The sequence below is a fragment of the Trichosurus vulpecula genome, chromosome 9, assembly GCF_011100635.1.
Source record: "Trichosurus vulpecula isolate mTriVul1 chromosome 9, mTriVul1.pri, whole genome shotgun sequence".
Taxonomy (NCBI): domain Eukaryota; kingdom Metazoa; phylum Chordata; class Mammalia; order Diprotodontia; family Phalangeridae; genus Trichosurus; species Trichosurus vulpecula.
Window position 1 is genome coordinate 56,993,132 of NC_050581.1, and position 21,504 is coordinate 57,014,635.

The 21,504-nt window shown below is 46.9% G+C and overlaps 3 protein-coding genes across 4 annotated transcripts; 2 read left to right on the top strand and 1 right to left on the bottom strand.

Moving 5' to 3' along the window:
* Positions 1-271: 271 nt before the first annotated feature.
* Positions 272-6,655, top strand: ROGDI (rogdi atypical leucine zipper). 2 transcript variants are annotated; one of them, XM_036739428.1, is made up of 11 exons: positions 272-392; positions 662-733; positions 1,297-1,379; positions 1,906-1,960; positions 2,923-3,003; positions 3,548-3,643; positions 3,934-4,032; positions 4,676-4,789; positions 5,005-5,054; positions 5,272-5,398; positions 5,946-6,655. In XM_036739428.1, exons 1-11 carry the CDS (start codon positions 348-350, stop codon positions 5,985-5,987), a joined length of 864 nt encoding a protein of 287 aa, XP_036595323.1. In that variant the 5' UTR covers positions 272-347; the 3' UTR covers positions 5,988-6,655. The 2 variants fall into 2 exon arrangements, with proteins under 2 accessions (XP_036595323.1, XP_036595324.1); XM_036739429.1 differs by lacking the exon at positions 1,906-1,960 and having other exon boundaries at positions 285-392.
* A 323-nt stretch (positions 6,656-6,978) lies between these two features.
* Positions 6,979-8,263, bottom strand: SMIM22 (small integral membrane protein 22). The gene is made up of 4 exons (XM_036739337.1): positions 8,186-8,263; positions 7,581-7,736; positions 7,297-7,373; positions 6,979-7,131 (listed from the first exon to the last, which is right to left on the bottom strand). Exons 2-4 carry the CDS (start codon positions 7,714-7,716, stop codon positions 7,090-7,092), a joined length of 255 nt encoding a protein of 84 aa, XP_036595232.1. The 5' UTR covers positions 7,717-7,736; positions 8,186-8,263; the 3' UTR covers positions 6,979-7,089.
* Positions 8,264-12,552: 4,289 nt separating this feature from the next.
* SEPTIN12 (septin 12) lies at positions 12,553-20,106 on the top strand. The gene is made up of 9 exons (XM_036739178.1): positions 12,553-12,718; positions 13,238-13,363; positions 13,542-13,623; positions 14,282-14,419; positions 14,659-14,776; positions 15,057-15,152; positions 19,346-19,442; positions 19,704-19,755; positions 19,911-20,106. The coding sequence occupies exons 1-9, from the start codon at positions 12,553-12,555 to the stop codon at positions 20,104-20,106; spliced, it is 1,071 nt and encodes a 356-aa protein (XP_036595073.1).
* The last annotated feature ends 1,398 nt before the right edge of the window (positions 20,107-21,504 follow it).

Sequence of the window (21,504 nt, forward strand, 5' to 3'; positions counted from 1 at the left end):
CCAGGGGCTTCCTACCCAGAAGACCTCGGGTTATATACCGGGCGCCGAAGGGAAGGCCAGTCGAGACTGGAGAGGGGAGGGGAGGGGGAGGGGGAGGGCTGCAGTCTATCTGCGAGCCCATCTGAATGGGGAGGGAGCAAGAGGCAGTCAGACCAATTAAATTGTGCATCGGCGCTCTTCACTGCCTATCAGCGAAGGCCGAGCTCCAGAGGTGTCCTATCCGCACACGGGAGCCCATCAGCCGATTGGCTGCGGCGTAGGAGGCGGGGCCCGGCACTCGCCTTGGGTCCGGGAGCTGGGCTGAAGGCCGGCGGCGGCAGCGAGCGACGCCGTGGGAGCTGGCCGTGATGGCGACCGCGATGGCTGCGACGGCGGCGGAGCGAGCAGTTCTGGTGAGTCTCCCGGGCCGGCCCCGCCCCTGGACACTCCCGCCAGACAGATGCCTGCCCCCGCGGGTCCCGCTCGGAGCCCGGGGCTGGGTGGGCTTCCCCCCGCCCCCACCCCCCCCCGGGCTCCCGGCAGCACGGCGAACCTTAGGAGGAGGGCCTGTTTACCCCTCTCAGTGCCTGAGAGCAGCCGGAGCCTGGAACACCCCCACCCCTTGCACCCTCAGCAGCGCCGGTCTTGGGGGCGCCACTTATCTCCCTCTCCCCATCGGCAGGAGGAGGAGTTCCGATGGCTGCTTCACGACGAGGTCCACGCCGTGCTGCGCCAGCTGCAGGACATTCTCAAGGTAACCTCCCTCCGCCCCTCCCCATCCATGGAGAAGCGTTTATTGAGGGCCTTCTATGTGTCAGGCATGGCACTAAGCAGCTTTGCGTTGATTTGATCCTCCCAACAACCCTGGGAAGTGGGTGTCACTGTTATCACCGTTTTACAGTTGAGGAAACTGAGGCAGACAAAGGTTAAGTGACTTGCCCAAGGTCACACAACCATTGCATGTCTGAAGCTACATTTGAACTCAGGGCTTTCCGACTCCAGCCCCATTGCTATTTAACACTGACCCCCAGGAAGATCCTGGGGAGTGAGTATGACTTGTGTAGCATGAACATGAGGATTGCTAGACTACCTGCCTTGGGGAAAAGACTGAAATGGACCTCTAGCTGGGGCAGTGGCTTTAGAGTGAGGAAGAGACTCCAGAGCATGCTGACTTTGCCTGCTGATTAAGGTGGTGTCTCTGCAGTAGGTTTTGAAAGGGAAATTCCGTTGCAGTGGGCTTAGAACTGGCTTCTCTGTGGCAACATTAACTTTAATCCTTCTCTTAACTCACCACCCCTCTCTCCTAACCCACAACAGGAAGCCTCTTACCGATTTACTCTGCCAGGGACTGGCACAGAAGGACCAGCCAGACAAGAGAATTTCATCCTTGGCAGCTCCACGTAAGTATGAGGAAGAAAGCTGGGGTTGATTAACTCCAGATAAACATGTCATCTCTGAGGTTTAAGATCAGTGCTAGTACAGAATCAGGAATAATGCAGAGGGCCCTCTGCATTATGTTGGACCATCACCTAGTCTTTACCTTGGGTATAAAGTAGGGGCAAGAGAGTGAGGGACAGTAATAGGGGGATGATAGAACCCAGACTGGACCATCTTTGCTGTCTAATCTCATTTTAAATGTTGGCGGCTTGGATGTCCATATAGGGTACAAGAAGATAACAGCTATTTTGACCCACGCTAAAAGCCTAACTGTGTCTTCCTAAGTGCTTGCATTCCTACAAGGGGTACTAAGGTCTCTGGTATCTCTTCATAAACCATGAGGATATCTGGCTGGAAATTTGGGGTAGAAGGTGAATTGAGGAGGCTGAAGGAAGGTCAAGGATCCCACTAATGCAGAGGGAAGTATCTCTGGGCTTGAAGAGGGGACAGGCCGGGAACAGGCTTTGCCCTGACAGTCATGTGTTACAGCACAGACCAGGTGAAGGGGGTGCTGACTCTGCAAGGGGACGCTCTGAGCCAAGCGGTGAGTCTTTAAGGGGAAGACCCTGCCCTTTCCCATCTTTCTTTTTGTTTATGTATTCTCAAATTAGAATACCCCCCTCCCATCTTTGCCTGCTGAAACCATATACGTCATTCAAGGCCTAGCTCAAATCCTACCTCCTCTGTAAAGCCTTTCTTAAATCCCTCAATCATGTGAGGTCTCTCCTGAAATTCCTTAGCACTTTACACCTCTTCCCTATGTGACCCTCATTTGTATATTTTTCCTTTATCCATCTACTAGATGTTAAGCTTCTTGAGGGCAGCATCCTGGCCTTGTGCACAGGTGGCATTGAATCAAGGCTTATTAAATGAATGGATGCTTGGAAACTGGCCTATAACAGAGCACAGAAACTTATCCTTGCTGCTAGATCCTGAGAAGACCAAACTCTTTGGTTCTGCTGTTTTTTCTTAGCAGGGGCAGGTTTTTTTTTTTAATTAGTGTTACCCAGGTATCTGACTTTGTTTTCTTTCTCGCTCTCGTCTCAATAATACCAACAAGGATTTCTCGAGCTCCTACTGTGTACCTAGCCATATATACATATGTATATATATATATATATATATGTGTGTGTATTTTTTTTTTTTTGCTAAGGCGAGTGGACAGGGATACAAAATTATGTGGGGTACAGCCTTTGCCCTCAGGAAACTTAAGAGTCCAGCTGTTTGCTGCATTCCTCCAAATCAACTAGAGGAGCTTCCCTGTCTGTGTCTCCTCTGCTCCCAACCTCCCCTCATTGTGGGCTTCGCTCTGAACCTGGATCCAGCATCCGTCCCATAGTGAATGTGGTAGGCCCTTACTGCCCCGAGCCTCCTGTGATATTCTTATCCTAAGGGTTCTTGTTGCTTGTGAGTTTGTGGAAGGCAGAAATAGAACACACAGTAAGCTGCCATAGGAAATTCAGGCATCTCCCGTTTGACCCACTGCTGCCGTTTGTTGTTTCTCAGGATGTGAATCTGAAAATGCCCAGAAATAACCAGCTGTTGCACTTTGCATTCCGAGAGGACAAGCAGTGGAAACTGCAGCAGGTAGTTCCCTCCCTGTCTGTGCAGCTGGATTCCAGTCCCTCAGAGCCTCACTGGCCCCACGCAGCCCTAATCTCAGAAGGCTGTGGCTAGGTTTATGTGATAAGGGCATTTCAGGAGTCATGGGACTGGGAAGATTTGCTGAGTATTAATTGTCACTAGAGTGTTGGCCTGGGATGGTGGTGTCCTCTCAGCAGAGCTTAGAATCTCTGGCCCCAAGGATTCTGTGACTGGTGACTTCCTTGAAGGAAGAATGCATCATGCTTCCCCAAAACTCCCCTCATGCATGCATACACATACACTCTACACACAAAGAGGACTCTGTCCCATAGATACACTCTCATAAACGTATGAGGGGAACTGCTCCAGAGTGAGATAGACACTGAGCTTGAGGAGAGCTTTAGCACACTGCACTGCCTTCACCTGGAGGGCTCTGCGTTGACTCCCAGTTCTGACTAGTGATAAATGAACTGGGAAGCCATCTCCTAGTAGTGTTCCTCCCCACCAATCCATACTTGGGTGGGTGGTGTGGGTTTTGTGTCTTTAGATTCAGGATGCCAGGAATCATGTTAGCCAAGCCATTTATCTCCTTGCAAACCGGGATGAGAGCTACCAATTCAAGACAGGAGCTGAGGTCCTCAAGGTAAGCACAGAGATTGAGTCTAGGGAAAATATTCTGGAGGGGGGAATGCTTACCTGGCGATGGCTTCCCTTTTATACCTTAATCCTTCAGGATATGTGTAGAGTGCCTAGAGGAAACTTTGGAATAACTATGTAGACTTTGTTCAGAGCTTCCATGATCTCTGTAAATTACTTGAAGGAATCTGATGGCCCTTACCCAACCTTCCCATTTGAGAAACAGGCATTTCTGGAGCTTGGGGCTTTGACCAGTTCTCCCCTGAGAGCTGCTATGACAATCACATCTGTCCCCAGCTAATGGATGCAGTGATGCTGCAGCTAACTCGAGCAAGAAATCGGCTCACCACTCCAGCTACACTTACCCTGCCTGAGATCGCCTCCAGCGGCCTGACGGTCAGTGCCCGGAATAGTCTTGCAGTATTATATGGCTCATTTGGGGTAGAGGTCCCTGTCCCCATCATTCCCAGGTGAAGAGTGGCTAGCAAAGTGAGGGGTTCCCTAGAGGGAGTTGTGATAGCCCACCAAGGGAGCCTGCAGAAGACAGGTTCTCTGCCTTTGTACTTCCTGTACATCTTTTGGTTCAGGGATTCTTAACCTGGGATTTGGACCTGGGGTGCTGTTCTTTTGGTCATTATTCATGTTTTGGTAACTTATTTCAGTATATTTGGTTTCCTTTATAGACCTATTTCTTTTATGTGTTTGTTAAAACATTTCTCTGGGAAGGCTTCACCAGCTGGCACAGTCTTGTTAAGAATCTCTGCTATAAAGAGACAGGCCTAAACTTCAACAAAGATCCCATCTCTGCCTCAGTGGCAGAGCTGCAAGGAGACACCACAGTGCCTAGGAAGATCAGGCGAAGGCCTTGTAGTATTTTTTTCCTCTTGGAGCCTGGGATGGGCAGAGGGAGGGCAGGGTGAGAGATAGACTGCCAGCCAAAGGGCAAGCCACTCTTGCTCCCTCTTCCCACCCCCTGATTCTGACTTCTGCCACCTCGAGTGGCTGGTCTGACCAAAGGCTGCATCCATACTTCTTGCAGAGGATGTTTGCTCCTGCTTTGCCTGCAGATCTTCTGGTGAATTTTTACATCAACCTTAATAAGCTGTGTCTGACTGTGTACCAGCTGCATGCTCTGCAACCCAGCTCCACCAAGGTAATGAGCTCCCTAAAACACCACTTCCCTGCCACTGCCCATGCAATATTCTTGTGCCCACCCTCAGAACCTAACAGCTGTATCTTGGCTTTGCTTCCATCAAGAGAAATCCCATGGTTACTCTGGGTGGGGTGGACCAGAGGTACTGCTGGCTGACTGTCTACTGTTGTGTTTGGCCCTTGCAATAATTTCATTGTCTCTGATGCTTTGTTTAGAACTTCCGCCCTGCAGGAGGTGCCGTACTTCACAGTCCTGGAGCCATGTTGTAAGTACTCACTAGGCAATGAGTAGAAGGAGCATGTGTCCCCAGGCCTCAACCCGTCTCCCCATCTACCTTGGCATCAGTCCTGTGTCCTACTGAAAGGGCATCTAGGGTCCTTCCAGCCCCAGCTGGGGTCCCACCTGGGGCCCTCCCTCTCTGTGTTCCCTGTTTTAAGTTGCTTCTCACCTCTCCCACTCCTCCCTCCCTGTGTTGACTGCAGTGAATGGGGCGCCCAACGACTGGAGGTGAGTCACGTGCACAAGGTCGAGTGTGTGGTTCCCTGGCTCAATGATGCTCTCGTCTTCTTCACTGTCTCCCTGCAGCTCTGCCAGCAGCTCAAAGACAAGGTGGGCAGCTAGAGTTTGTGCAGCCTGGGGTGACAAGGCTAGGAGACTTATGGGTTTTCCATGGGCAGGTTTCGGAAGCCTTCCTAGCAAGGTAGCTAGAACCAAAGCAGAATTCATTCCTGAGGTGTACTGCATTCAAACAGTTAACAAAGCCTTATACTTCAGATGCTCAAGCTGCTTTGGGGACCTTCTGAGGAAGGCAGCTTTCATTAAGTAGTTGATATCCCTAGGTATTTTCAAAAGCTTGGAGTCATTTATATAAAACCCTCCCAATCACAAAGCACAGTACATAGTCAGCATTCTTTTCTTCGCCTTCCTTTTACACAAACACTAAGTGGCATATTTCAGCCCTTTGCTAAAGTTTCCCCTGCCTCTTTCACCTGTCTGAAATTGTGACAGGTTGGGAGCACAGTGATATCCTTTATCCCACTTAGAAATATCCCTCAGCCCAAGTACTAAGAGCTTGTGAAGGGGGGGTGAAGAGTGTGGGGGGGGGTGGAATGAAGCAGGGAGGGCTCCTGCTGACATTGCTTTGCTCTGTCCCCAGATCTCAGTCTTCTCCAGCTACTGGAGCTACAGGCCCTTCTGACCAAGAGAAGCCTCTGACAAGTTTTCCCCTATCAAGGAGGTGCCTGGCCCATGGATTTGGTCACTTTGACAGGCTGAGCCAACCCCAAGGAACCAATCCCTGGAGGGTGAAATATAGATAAGGTGCAGCATGCAGCTGGCTCTGCATGGGTACAGCGCATTATTTATTTCCCCCATGGCCCCCAGGCTTTGAGAGACCTTCTCCGCCTGTGAGAGTTGCACGAATGATAACGAACACTGGAGGAGTATGTCCGAGGCCAGAATAGGACCTGAAGGCAACTCTTCAGCTAGAGCTGCATTGGGTGATGGAGGCCAGTGCTGGGGAGCCCTGGGCCCCCAGATACTGAGGATGCACATTGTGAAAATAGAAATCCAAAGGTTGAGGCCAGAGGGCCAGCCCTGCATTCCTACCCCCAGCTTCCTAGGATGTTGATGACCTTTGGACCCAAAGGGAAGGAGAAGCTCAGGCAGAACTGCTGTAGTTCTGCTCCCTTCTCCTTGACACCAGAGCTTCGCCTGAGAACCACAGTCCTCACAGCTCTGTGGGGACAGTACTGCAGGCTGGAGGGATAGAGGGAAGAAGAGAGAGTGGTGACAGTGCCTGTGGCTGGGAATGTTGTTCTGTAAAGGTATCAGTCATCCACTAAGAAATAAAGAGTCAAGATCCAAGCCTTTGTGCCTGTGTCTGTCTTGGGCATGGTGAGGTCATGGAGGTTGATGTTCCTATGCAAAGATGGGTTGTGGGGGGGTGTCTCGGTTGGAAATGTGTGTAAGCACCCCTGAGACAGGTTGTTTTTTGTTTTGGTATGCTCAGTCTTTTTCCCCAGTGGCCTAGCTTGCTGTCGGTAGTATTCCATAGTCCTAAGGCAGAGCCCTGTGTAGCCAGGGATGCTAGAAACACAGCAAGAGCAAGCCTTGATTGTGTGTTTGTGTGTGGGTGGGGAAAGAAGGTGGGGAGAGACTGAGGTTGCCGAAGAGAAGCTCCAGAGAGATGGAGTATGACTTCTTTAATGTTGCTTCATGGTGTGGGCTATGGACGAGCTGGTACTGGCCCTGATTATCAAGAGGTCTGGATCCAAGACCAGCTGGCGACTGGCACTGGACTATGGCTCCAGGGCTAAGTTGTCCACTCCCTTGGGTCTTCTCTGCAAGAAAGAGAAGAGTCTTTAAAGGCAGTGTGGTTTAAGCAACCTGCTCCAAAGGAGACCCAGCCTGACTGCAGAGCAGTCCCTGGGCCAATGAGAAGTGAGATGGGAAAAGAGCTGAACTGGAATCTAGGGTGCATTAGAGGGGCCTCAGGGACAGGTTACCTTTGGGGGGCTGGAGGAGTTGCAGCAGCAGCAGCAGCAATGCAAGATGACGAGGAGCGTCAGCACCAGTACAGTCCCTGGGGGGCAGGAGGAAAGATGTCACTGGAAGCCTTGGGAGGAATCAGGAGGAAGAAGCTGTGGTCACACTGACTTGGAGCAGTGGGAATTAGGACTGCATCGCTCAGGTGGATTGGTGACCCAAGTAGGTAAGAGTGGAGAAGGACAAGGACCAAGGCCACACTGATAGGTGAGGGAGAGATCTGGAAGGCTATACCCATACTGACCAATGAAGGTGAGGAAGATCACAAAGGCTGCAATGTCCCACTCGGACTGAAACAGTTGGCGGCTTTTCAGTCGGCTCACCAGTTCCTGTGCAGTCTCCTGCAGCTCGCTCCCCACATCCCTGACGGATGGGGCCATCCCTGCGAGTCCTTGGACACCTATCTCATCCCCATCAAGAAAGCCAAGAGCACAACAGAGGCGTCAACCCCTTTACCCACCCTCACCTTCCCACTGGCCCTAAGCCAGCCCAAGTCTGGGGGGAAAGAATCCCAGCTCCCGGTGTGACCTCAGTCACTTAACTTCCTTGGGCCTCATACTCTTCATCTATAATGAGGAAGATGGCCTTTTGAGGTCCCCTCCAGCCACGGATCTGTGACTCTGAGTGAGGTGGGGTAATCCCAGGATTCAAAGGCAGTCCATTCCTTCCTAAGTCTAGCCCTAGGCAGGAAGTTTCAGTTTCCTCCTACCTCCTCCGGCTTCTGTTGTCCCTTCACAGAGTACGGAAAGCCAGAGAACCATAACCTGGCTTTACCAGTCCCCCAAGTTAACTCCCCCAGACTCCTGAGGAAGTCCCCACTGATCCTAAATTAAATCGCTATGCTCTTACCTTAGAGAGAAATACCCTGCCTGCTAGAGACAGCACCACCGACTTCCTGCTTCCTACTCTGGCTGCACCTGTGGCCACCCAGCTCCTCCTCCAACCTCTGGGCAAGCCCAGTTCAGCCCAGCCCAGCCCAGCTCAGCTATAGCTAATGTTTCAGGGAACAGAGTTGAGGGCCTAAACTGCCCCAGGTTTACCACAGAGATGGACGTTGAAAGTGGGAAAGGGGAGCATGCCTGCCTCCCAAAGGCATCTCTGCAAGATCCTCAAAACGTGTCTTTGTACTTACTATAAGGCCCTAGGGAAGGTAGGGTATCGATCACATCCTCAGTGCGTCTGTCCATATAGTCGCGCGCGCTCGCGGGCACACACACACACACACACACACACACACACACACACACACACACACACACATTCCTAATTCCCGGACCAGACCTTCTGCCCCAGGAGGAGAGACATTTTGAAAAAGCTTAGAGAATCAGGGAGCAGAAAGAATAGGCCCCAGGAGGCTAAGATGGCATGATGCGAGTTGAAGAGGGGAAGGAGGGCAGATTTCTCACCTTGGCCTCAAAGTAGCAACTTCAAGAAACTGAACAGTTCTCCTACCCACTGTATAATCCCTCCAAATTCTAACAAAAGGGAAAGAGCCCTTGATTAGTAGCCAGGAAACCTGGGTTCTGTCTAGTCCAAGCTCAGTCACTGAGCCACAGTGTGACCTCTAGCAAGATATAAATGTTTCCTTATTTGTTACCTTTACCTGCTGCTTACCTGGGAATAATTACTAATCATAGCTAGCATATATATATATATGTCTCATTTGCTCTTCACAACAGCCCTGGGAAGTACATGTTATCATTTCCTTCCTTTTACAATTAACAAAACAGAGAGACAAAGGAACTTGCCCAGAGTCACAGCCACTGAGTGTCTGCTGCCGGATTTGGGGCTGATTGAAGGTCTAGCATTCTGTCTAGATGCCTCTAATCTCTACCCAATGAGACAACGTGGGATAGAGCCGTGTGACTAAATTGTTACGTAAATGTGAAATATCGTTATCATTTTTACTCTACACCTGTGACCACCTTATCATTTGTTGGCTTGGATTTTTTTTTAAAGTTAAAAAAAATTTTGGCCTGACAGACACTTCCCTCAAAAAATACCCAAAAAAACCGTAGAATACATTCCCAGAAGAACAAAGACAAGCTATGATTACAACTGATAACACATGCCCCTTACCCTACTTGTAGTTTATTCATGGATTCTTTAATTTTGTCAGTGTTGCACTGAGGGGATTATTTTAGCAGTTAATTGTGGGAACTGAGTAAACCACACTGATTCTGTCTTGTGACTCAATTCGGGAGCTAGCTCAGTTCCCTTTCTATTCATTTATGGGTCTAGTCCAGGAGTGGGGAACCTACAGCCTCAAGGCCGAAGGTTCTCCACCCTTGGCTCTAGTCCACCTTCTGCCCTGTGAGAAAACTTTATTCAATTGTAGAAATTGGGAGAAAACCTTAATGAATCATTTGAACCAGCATGGCTGGGAAGCTGCCTAGAGACCCTTAACCAAAGACCTAGGTTATGCTTGCAGAAACTCCAAAAGTCAGATCCAAAGATAAATGCAAGGAGTTTTCTCACAATTGGACATCTCAAAGCGATCTATGTCTATGTCCCCAGATGGATCAATCAATATTGTTTCCATATTCCTTTGTTTATAGACACTTTGGGGAGTGGGACACCTCTTTTTCTGAATTCAGGAAACTGCACCTGTTCATTCTCCCCCTCCCAACTTGGAAAGTCTCTGATTTTTCCTCCAATTAGAAATCAGATTACCCAATGTTGTGCTGTTTCCTTTTTATAATAGACCTTATTTGATTGTTTTTAATGTATAAAAAAAGTCTGTCTCAGGGCAGCTAGGTGGTGCAGTGAGTGGAGCGCCGGCCCTGGAGTCAGGAGGACCTGAATTCAAATGCTGCCTCAGACACTTGACACACTTACTAGCTGCGTGACTTCGGGCAAGTCACTTAACCCCAATTGCCCTGACAAAAAACAAAAAATAAAAATAAAAAAGTCTGTCTCTTCCTATATTCGGTGTCCAGACCTAAGCTGAGGAGGTTTGGTCCTGGTTTGTCGGGCAATTGTCATGCATTGCTTAATAAACCAATATACTGAGAAGATCAAACCTTTGTTTCCTTGTCATTTCATCTTTCACCTGACACAGCAGTAACATTGAACATTATATCTGGCTCAGGTTTTGTTGCCACTGAGTACTGACTTTATTTATATTATAGTCAGTGAATGTGCACATATTGTTCTTTTCTGTGACCTCTATTTCTTACAAAGATTAAGATGGGTGTGTAGTTGAAATACTTGGGGTTTTTTTCTTAGACATATTTTCCATTACTGTCCCTTTTTTCTTAAGATTTTTCATAAAAAGTTTTCATTATGAAGATGGGAAGCATTTAGAAATATTTCCACAGATAAATTTCCCAAATGTATCTTCCCGGTTTCCATTTATATAGTTTCTTGACCTATCTTTGGTGTGGGAGTGGGGGTGGTGGTGGGGGAGAGAGGTGGGGCAGAAAACCAAGGGGGATGACCTGGAGTAGTAAATTAACTTACAGAGGGAGCAGGGGCCAGTTGAAAGAGAGAGATTGAGATCAGAGCATGAGGACTTCCTAACTTGCTACCCTCACCCTCCTCTGCTCCCATTTAGGATCATAGATTTAGATCTGAAAGGGACTTTTAAAATCCCCTAGTCCGTCCCCTCTCATTTTATAGATGAGAAAAAATGACATAGAGATGAAGTGACTTTTCCAAGGTCACAAAGCTTGTAAATATCCAATCTACAATTTAAACTCAGGGCTCCTGCTTTCATATCCAGTACCCTTTCCACTACACCAAGATGCTGCAGGCATACTTATGGAACGGAAGCTATTTGGCATGCACCTTTCAAAGATGCTTTACTTGATGCCCAATACTCTTTATAATGTTTCTATCCTAAACAAACTTTGACTTTGTATCTAACTTGGATGCTTCCTACACCAGGAGAGTCCTAGACCGGGAAGTTCTTGTGGGGGACTGGCGAGTGGGGGGGACACCTAAGAAGGGGGGAAGGGGAGAGGAAGAACTCAGATTCTTCAGTTAACTGTCATCTACTCCCCCATCCACCCCACCCCACCACAATCATACACCAAACCTCAGAGATCGAAGTGACCTCCTTCCATAGCTGGCTCCCTACAGAGTGACCAGGGCCAGGTGACCAAAAGAGGACACTGCTTAGTCTGTCTTTTTCTTTTCCATCTGTCACTATCTTAGTGTCTCTATCTCTCCTGTTGGTCAATCTGTTGTTGCCTTTTGTTAATTCGTGTCTCTGCCTCTCCTATTTGAGTCTTTCTCTTGGTGTCTGTCATTTTTTGTCCCTATCTCTCATCTGCCTCAGTGTCTCTATGCCTCTGTCATCATTTTGTTGCATCCCTTTACCTCTATCTCTTTGTTATTATCTAATTTTTTTCGTTTATTTGTCTTCCCAGCTATTACCACCAACAGGATAAATGGACTGTTGGTCAGGAAGAATCTCCCCTTGATGAGTCCTACGTCTACTACTGAAAGGTGAGCTGTCACCTTTCCATTAATGGGGATAAATCATCCCTTCCCCACTCACCCACAGGCCAAGGTACATTCTCCAAACTGAGTGTATCTCCCACTCAATCAAGAAGTATTTATTGTGTCTGCTATATGCTGGGAGCTATACTAAGTGTTGGAGATACAAATAGAAAAGTCCCTGCCCTCAAGAAGCTTACATTCTACCATGACATACATATATGGAATATGTAACACTGGAATGTACCTAGACTTTGACCATTGACTATACTGGTGGGAGTGCCTATAGAGGAAACATCAAACCTGTAACCAATTCAGGTGGTCAGTGCATTTGGGGCCCTGTGCAATAGCCCACGGGGGTGTGTGTGTGTGTGCGTTCGCGTGTGTGTGCAGAAATGGGATAGTTATTAGCTCAGGCTTTTATCTTCCGTGAAATGGGAGTAGCCATATCTCTCTAGCTGGGCATGTAAGGGATTTCTTCCACTAATCCACTAACCTACCCAAACCTCCCTGCCATATCTCTTTTTCTATCTTTTATAATCTACCCCTACTCCAACCCTTCCTAGAACTTCAAACAAGCACCTAGTGTTCATAAGGTATAGTATACCTTGTACAACTAGGAATCAGGTGTCAGAGATCAGAGATAAAGAGGAAGGATAAAGCCTCAAAATCTAGGGATCATGATTCAGCCTTGCTCCTGAGTTGTGAGCCAAACTCCCTTTCTCCCCTCCCCTACAACAACAGGGCTTGACTGGTCACACAGACCTACCACCATGGCAGGGACCTCAAAGCGTCCCCTATCTCCCCACTCCTCACGACCTTCCAGCCCCAGGACTTCCTCCTGTGAGATGTTTGGCTATGTGGGGATTGAGGCTGTGCTGGACCAGCTGAAGATCAAAGCCATGAAAACGGGTTTTGAATTCAACATCATGGTTGTTGGTGAGCAAAAGTGAACGAGTAGCCAAGGTGGTTGGGGGGAAGAGAGGAATAAAAACAAGTTGAAGGACAGAAGAAACTAGAGTCAATTCAGGGCTCCCTCTATTCCCCCTTAATTCTTTTCCACTCTGTGGTCTACAAGCCATTCATCAACCTGCAAAAACCCTATGGCTCTATAACCATTGCCTCCATGATTTTACATTCTCAAGTGCCATAGGAGCACAGATTTATATCTTGAAGAGACCTCAGAGACTCTCTAGTATAACCCCATTTTACAGATGAGGAAACTGAGGTCTGTGTAGGTTAGGTGACTTGCCACATAGGTATTATCTGATAAAGGTAGTTTTTGAACCTAGGTCTTCTGATTCCAAAGACAACATTCTTTCCAACCATACCCCAAGTGTGACCTGGTCATAACCTGGTCTGTGACCATGCAAGCCATTCTACTCTTCACTCCATTAGGTATCTCTACTCCCTCCCTATCCCACTGTTGATGAATGTGTCCTTCTGGTATATTCCCAGGGAGGAGTGGATTGGGTAAGTCCACAATGGTAAACACTTTGTTCAAGTCCAAGGTGTGGAAATCATCGCCAGTGAACAAATTGGGGCCTTTACCTCAAACTCTTCAATTGCAATCTGTTACCCATAGTGAGTACACCCCACCCCTTATCTCCCCTACCCTATGGACCTATGAAGAACTTCCCCCAACTTCCTAAAACTGTCCTCCCTCCAAAACTGATCCCCCTCCTTCAACTCTTCCTCTGGTCCTGATGGCTCCTCAGAGTTTGAGGCCCCTCTGTGATGTTCCCCAACCCTCCCTCCATAGCAATTGAGGAGAAGGGAGTGAAACTGAAGCTGACAGTGACAGACACACCTGGATTTGGGGACCAGATCAACAATGACAAGTGGTATGTTCTTCTTGGGAATCCTATCCCTAATCAAAGCATGGGGGAACTCCCTTTTCCACACTCTTTTTCCCTTTCCTCATTTCTTAACCCTTTGCTATCCCTCCAACTACCCTATCTCCAATCCTTGACACAGAAGCTTTTCCACTGTCACCCAACTCACAAACAGATGGCTGGCTGGCAGATTTTAGCTCTGCTATAGAGAACCCTATGGTGAAGGCAGCTATTTTAAGATCCCTGTAATTATTTTGAGGAAGGGCTATGGGAAGCCTGACACATCTTTCAAGGCTCAGTTCAAGTCCAACCTTCTCCACAAAGACTCGTCCAACCACTCAGGCTTCACAGATCACTTCTCCTTCAAGAATCCTGAAGTACTGGTCTCTACTATTCTTGTAGTGCTTACTAAAGGCTACCTTGTGTTGCTATTGTCCATATATGTCCATTTTCATCTGGATTATACCCTTTAGGGAGGGCATAGTCTTAAGACTCTTCTGTAGCCTTTGAAACCAACTCTAAGTTGTTGGTGGTGATAATCATATAGGGGAGTGGGGGAGTGGGGAAGATGGGATTCTGAAGAACCTTACCATGTATCAACAGGGTAGAGGTGGTTGGATGGGATCCCCAGAATCTTTTTCATTGTTTCTTCCCCTTTCCTTTCCAGTTGGGATCCCATCCTGAACTACATCAATGATCAGTATGAACACTATCTACAGGAGGAGGTTCTCATCACTCGGCAACACCACATTCCTGACACACGCGTGCACATCTGTGTGTACTTTGTGCCTCCCACAGGGCACTGGTGAGGGGAGAGCAAAGGGAAGCTGCCATGGTCAGGGTGAGGGGAGGGCACTATCAGACATACACACATGATTTGTGGGAGTAGCCTATTAGGTGCTATGTATCCCAATCCCCTAATCCTAGCTAACATTGCTGATTGAAAGTTCTAGGTACTACCAGAGTTTGGGGTAAACAGAGGAGTCTAGATTGACTTGAGCTGGAAAACAGGCTCATTGTCTCCTTCACCTTCCTGCCTCCTAGCCTTCGGCCTCTAGACATTGAGTTTCTGAAGCGTCTATGTCGGGTAGTAAATGTTGTTCCTGTTATTGCCCGGGCAGACAGCCTCACCTTAGAAGAGAGAGAAGCTTTCAGGTGGCAGGTAAGGGGGAACTGGATCAGACTGGGGGACCATTACCAACAGGATGCTGGACAGTTCAGGGAGCTGACTAAGAGACTTCATTCTCAGGCTTAGGGAAGAGTTTCATCGATAAATGGGAATAAAGACCACAACTGGGAGAGGAGTGATCGGTTGGATGAGAGGTGGGAAAGTCAGGAAAGGGCTTCATGTGGGCTTGTTTGGGGGTGTGGTGGGGAGCCATGTCAGGGAGAAAGGGTCCAGGGCCTGACAAGGACTGAAGTAAAATTTCTGTTTCTTTCAGATTCAGGAGGATCTGAAGAACAATGGCATCTTTGTTTATCCCCAAAAGTGCTTTGATGAAGACACAAATGACAAAACGTTGAATGACAAGATCCGGGTGAGAAAGCAAGTGATAACAGTAATGGGACCACTGAAGGGTTAGGGACCTCTCTTTTGGGAAACCACTTTGAGATGGTAGTCTTTTATCTTCTCCTACCCTGCTTCATTACCATACACACCCAGAAGCCATCATTTCAGATGCAAAAAATTATGTTGGGGCAGCTAGGTGGTGCAGTGGATAGAGCACCAGCCCTGGGGTCAGGAAGACTTGGGTTCAAATGTGACCTCAGACACTAGCTGTGTGACCCTGGCAAGTCACTTAACCCTGATTGCCTCCCTCCCAAAAACAAATAAACAACAACAACAAAAGAAATTATGTTCATTTGCATGAGGAACCTGAGTACTATAGGTGGGCAAATTACAAGAGTGCAGTGTGGTCAAAGAGTTCGTCCTTGCCCAGCCTAGGAGAAGTCTCTCTGAGAGATTGGTATGGTTGTTTCTAATTTCAAGTCCTTCTCTGTGTGACCCTTTCAGAAATCTGGCTTCTTTTCCTGCTTCCATTTACCCCCAACCCTAGCCCAAATCTAGAACCATCTCTCCAAGTTCTCTTGGCTCATGAGGAAAACAGGCCTTTTCTATAGGTTCTACCCTTAAATTCAGTTTGAATCATACTCCCTAGGCAGTCCCTGACCCCCAGGTCCCCCCTTTCAAAGGATTTTCAACTTACTAGTATGATATCGTTCAAAGAGTCAGATAACCTGACACTGCTACTTGTTCCCTGTGTAGCATTGCCCAAGTTTCTTTTGACACTCTCAACCTCAGTTTCCTTATCTACAAAATGAGGGCCTCAGACTAGAGAACTTCTGAGGTTCCTTTAAGCTCTCTGGAGGAGAGAGTGAGGCTGATGACTTTGCACAACTCTGCCTCACTTAAATCCAAATTAATTCACCTGCAAGTCAAGACATCATCTTCTTCAAGAATGAAGGATGAACAATAATGACGGTGACCAGCTGTACCTCCTGCAAAAATCCAAACATTTAGCATCTCTGAACAAGGGGTGGACTTTTTAGTATTTCAATGGATTCACAATAACATCTGTATCAATAGTCTGTCTATTACCCTCTTACTCACAACTCATGATGCCCTTTCTTCCTAGTCAATTCTTATCCATGTCTTTCCATGAATCTTCCAGAGAGAATTCAGTATGATGCAGGCCTTTCTTAGGTTCTTTTAACGTGTCATGAATGCTAGAACAACCCTGTCTTTTATCCCTCCGGCAGGCCCATCTTCTTCTCTGACCACACATATTCCTGATGTCTTTTACAGTATAGCCATTTGATATCCCCACTATGAATTTTTACATTGACTTTTGGGTCATCTGCACTTTTGATTCTTCTGAGGTCATTCATTGTGGTTCCATGATTTCTCAGCTGTACAACATTCCTGGGGTGTTCGCAAAATTAGCCTTGAGCAACTGAGGTTCAACCATCAGGCTGCACGATTTTCCAAAATGATCCAACCTGTTCTCTTCTTCCCACTAAGTGGTGGACCATTTCCTAGCTATAGGTTATTGTCCAGTTATAGCGCCTGCCCAAGATATACATAGGGATAAAGTGCCTTTGGGCTGTTTGTCCAACTATGTGTTGGATAAGCAATAGGTATTCCTCATCCACTCCACCTCTCCCACCTCCCATTTGGACAACTAGATCAATCTCCTGTTAGTGGCGATCTCATGAGAAGCGTTCTGGAGCTTGAAGCAAGCAATAAGATATCACCCCCAAAGGGAACATAAAGGGCAACATGTTAGAGTGGCCAGAGTGCTGAAGTTAGAATCAGGAAGAGCTGGGTTCAAATCCTATCTCAGACTCTTCCTATTTGGATGACCCTGGAAAAGTCACTTAACTTCACTATCAGTTTCCTTATCTGTAAAATGGGGATAACTATAGCACCTCGATAGGTGCTAAAAGGTGATAGGATCAAGCAAAGTAATGCTTATAAGTGCTTTGCAGACTTTAAAGCCACACAGCAAATGTCAGCCATTGTTGTTGTTGTTTGGGGGGGTCTCTACTCCTTGGAGTTTACAAGACATCCTCCCTGACACTGGCAAACAAGGACTGTCCATCAGCAACACTGTCAAGTTAGCAAAGTTTCTGTTTAGCCTCCTTCTCCAGCCCCCAAGGTACCCATTCTTCCTAACCCTTTCATTTTCCATAGCTCCTTGTTCTCTTTGCTGCTATTTCTGCTCTTTTCAGCTATTTCTGCTATAAAACACGCTCTCAAGAAAGGCTGCAGCATCAATTACTCACTCCTGGGTGGGAATTTAAGTCTCTTAAACACTTTTCCCAGGAAGATTTATCTTAAAATGGGGAAAAGTTTTGTTCTGTAATTTCTATCATTCCTGAGTTGGTGGGGGGCATTGTATTTTGGAGGACAGGAGAAAACACTCATGCCATTAGAAATCTAGCTAATCCATTCTTCTAGAAGGTCTTCGCTTCCTGTCTTGAGCTAAACTTCCAAGCATTCAAACTCCACTACAGAGAGCACAACTCTGATGGGCTGGCCACTTTGTTCAAAGGCCAAATGTAAGCTTGCTTGCCTAAAAGACTTTTACAGAGAACTCACTCAAGGAAGACACTTAGGGGTGGTCAAAAGAAGCCATACAAGGACATTCTCAGGGTCTGAAGAACTTTGGGACTGATTTCACAATGTGGCTGACACTCCCAAAGGACCCCAGCATGGTGTGCCTGCATCAAAGCAGAATTGCAGTAGCTCAAAAAGAAAACCCAAACATGAGATGTGCAAATTTAGACAGCTCCACCCCAAATGTTCGTGTGGACTATTTGTGCCCAACCTGCAATAGAACCTTCCAAGCTCATATTGGGCCAATCAGCCACACTGTACCTTGACCCCAACTTAGTGATGTAATTTTTTTCCTTTTTTAGAACAACAAGCACTTATCCTCCTGGGTGTAACCTTTTACTCATAGTCCTGATTCCTCCCAGTTAATTTGGCGGAAGACTTCTTCCTCATACATAAATACTCCTTCCCATACTTGTCCTTCTCTCCTTCCGAAAGAGCACCAAAATGAAATCACTATGCTTGAGTCTAGATTCAATGGGTCAGACTGTGGCTGATCAGGCCAATACCAGCTCAGAATGCTCTACCACAGATCGGGCACAAATAGTCCATGTGAACATTTGGGGAGGCTATTCTAAATTTGTGCATCCTGCGTTTCCTTTGAGCTGTTTCAATTCTGCTTTGCTCATAGAGCACAGGCCCTTCTCTGATGTGGGAATGCCATGTTGAGCAGTCCTGTGCCAATGTCTCCCATGTCACAGAATCAATTCCAAAGTCCTTGAGAGAGACCTTGAGAGTGTCCTCGTATCACTTCTTCTGACCACCATGTGAACACTTGCCCTGTGTGAGTTCTCCATAAAATAGTCTTTTTAGCAAGTGTCTGTTTTGCATTTGAACAACATGGCCAGCCCATAGGAGCTGCACTCTGAAGCAGAGTTTGAATGCTTGGCAGTTTAGTTAGAGTAAAGACCCCCGTGTCTGGTACCGTATCCTGCCAAGTGATCTTCAGAATCTTCCTAAGACAATTCAAATGGAAACGATTCAGTTTCCTGGCATGGAACTGGTGTCTCCATTCACTTTTTCCTGCCCAAATTACTTTTTCCCTCTATGTTCCCCCAGCCCATGTTCTATATACCCACTGAGCCCTTCAAACTCTGGCTGCTTTAAGAGGTATAGCTTTCAGGAATAGGGAGGCGAGATTCCCATTGTCCTCTGCCCTGGTCAGAACATACCTGAGCATTGTGTTCATTGCAGGCTGCCACATTTAGGAAGAACGCTGGCTGGAGAGCACATCTGGATAATAACAAGTGGCCTAAGTGAAGCAACCAGGGATAATTAGCTTAGAGAAGAGTTAGTGGAGATATAATAGCTTATCTTCAATTATTTGAAGGGCTGTTATGTACTGGAATAATCCTTGTTCTGCTCAGCCCCAGAGGACAGAACCAGAAACAGTGGCTAGGAGTTGCAAAGAGGCAGATTTAGGCTTGCTGGAGGGAAATTTTCTGAAAGAGGCTTCCATCTGAACAGAAACATTCTAGCAGAGGTTTCATGACCACTCACTGGGTGTGTTGTAGTGGGAATTCCTTTTCAGATACGAGTTGGACTAAATGGCTGCTGAGGTCCCTTCTAAAGCTGAAATTCTGTAATCCTGTAATTCTGTGACCACTCCTTCAGGAGAAGATCCCCTTTGCTGTGGTTGGGGCAGACCGTGAGCACATGGTTAATGGCAAATGTGTCCTTGGCCGGAAGACAAAATGGGGAATCATTGAAGGTGAGTGCAGGATCGGTGGGAAAGGATAATCTGAGAAGGTGGAGGTTATAGGGTTAGTGATGATTGAGCTTCAACGGAAAGAACCATCGGTGAGGGATGGGTTAATGTTGAAGCTGGCACAATGCCTTGCACATAATTAGGAGCTCAATAAATATTGGTTGAATGAAATGACACTAGGAAAGAAAGAGCCCTTGTACTCAGATTGTTCTGTAGACATAAAGTGCTCTATAAAAGTTAGCTATTTTTTTTTTATTATTCCAGTGGAGAACATGGCTCATTGTGAATTCCCTCTCCTGAGAGATCTGCTCATCCGGTAAGGGGAAAACCAGGGATGGTTATGTGGGCATGGAGAAAGGACAGAGATGGGTTGGGTTCAGTTGGACCCTGAGAGGAAGAGGACTGCATGGGGGAGGATGGATAAGAGGGCATAGGGAGGTCTAAAGTGACTAGTTAGCCTTCTCTCTTAAGCTCCCATATGCAGGACCTCAAAGACATCACCCATAATGTCCACTATGAAAATTATCGAGTACACAGATTAAACGAGAGCCATCTATTAACAAAGGGGGCTGGATGGGTGACCTTAAGCCCACCCACCCGGAGGACCACTGCCGGACCCTGTCGAGGCCTGCGCTGGAACCGAGATGACTCAGAAAGTGGCTCCTGAATATTAAACATGAACCCCTCAAACCTCTCATACTCAAGACCCCTCAGACTTTCAATCTCCCAACCCTTCTCTATGCTATTCCCTTTAACCACAACCAGACCAATTTGGACTCTCCCAAGACAGCAGACCTTGGTCCCACCCACTCCAAACATCGTCCTTCTATCTTTGTACTAACTTTGGGAGTATCAAGTTAGAAATTTTATCTTTGAAAAGTTGTGCTTTGTAAATTGCTTGATTTTTGCGCTTCGATGAATTTTTATGAATAAAAATCTAACTTTTAAAGGAAGGTTTTTATAACCGAAAGATCCTCTGGGCCCTATTGCCAGGAGTCTTATAGGACTTGTAGGATTTCCCTAGACCCAACCTTACTCTAACCCAGTACAAATGACAAGTTACATATGGAACTTGTAACCCTCGAAAAAGTTACACATTTCCTGTTCTACAAGTTATCCATTCTAGTCTCCTTCTCAAGACCCAGTACATAGAGAGTACTTGTTGACTTCACCTGACTGTTCACTTTGACTACATTTCCCAATAGTCTTCCTTCATCTACTTGTTCTTCAGTATCTTATATCCTTCATACTTTTCTCTCTACCATAAGAAACGCGTGTCACAGCACTAGGATATTTGAAAAAAATTGCCTTAACCAGCGTAAAGATTAAAACTTGGCTTCCCCAGAACAGTCTTGAGAGCGGGAGACCTTTTGCTCTCTAGGTTTATCATTAACCATTACTCACTGAATATGGCTCTTGGTTGAACAAACCACTGCCCTAAATCTTGTATAGAATTAAAATTTATTCCAAGCTATGTCCATAAATTTTGAAGTTTATGTTTCACCTGAAGCATCAGTGGGTATAAGGTAAAACAGAAGGACTCAGCCCTCTAATCCCATCCACTAAGAAAGCTTTCCCTGATGACTTCTAGGCCATAGTGACTTCTCTCTGAATTCTACGTGATTTAGTGAAGGGAAAGAGCATTGCATTTGGCATTAATAAACAGCCTAGCTATGTCATACACCTGTATGTCTTGGGTGGGTCATTTAACCTCCTCAGGCCTCAGCCTCCTCATTTGTAAAATAAGGAGGTTAAGGGCTGCTAGGCAGTGCAGTGGATAGAGCAGCAGCCCTGGGATTAGGAGGATTTGAGTTCAAATGTGACCTCAGGCACTTACTAGCTATATGCCCCTAGGCAAGTCACTTAACCCCAATTGGCTCCAAAAGATAAAAGTAAAAATGGGGGGGGGGGGGAGCGGGTATTAGATGAGCTCTAAGGTTCTTTATAGCTATGATCAGATGGACTCATTACATAATGTTTTCCTTACAACACCCCAAGAGAGAAGCTACCTCCAGCCCATGGTACAATGTGAAAAGCGTTCACATTCTCCCTCTTACTACCCTGG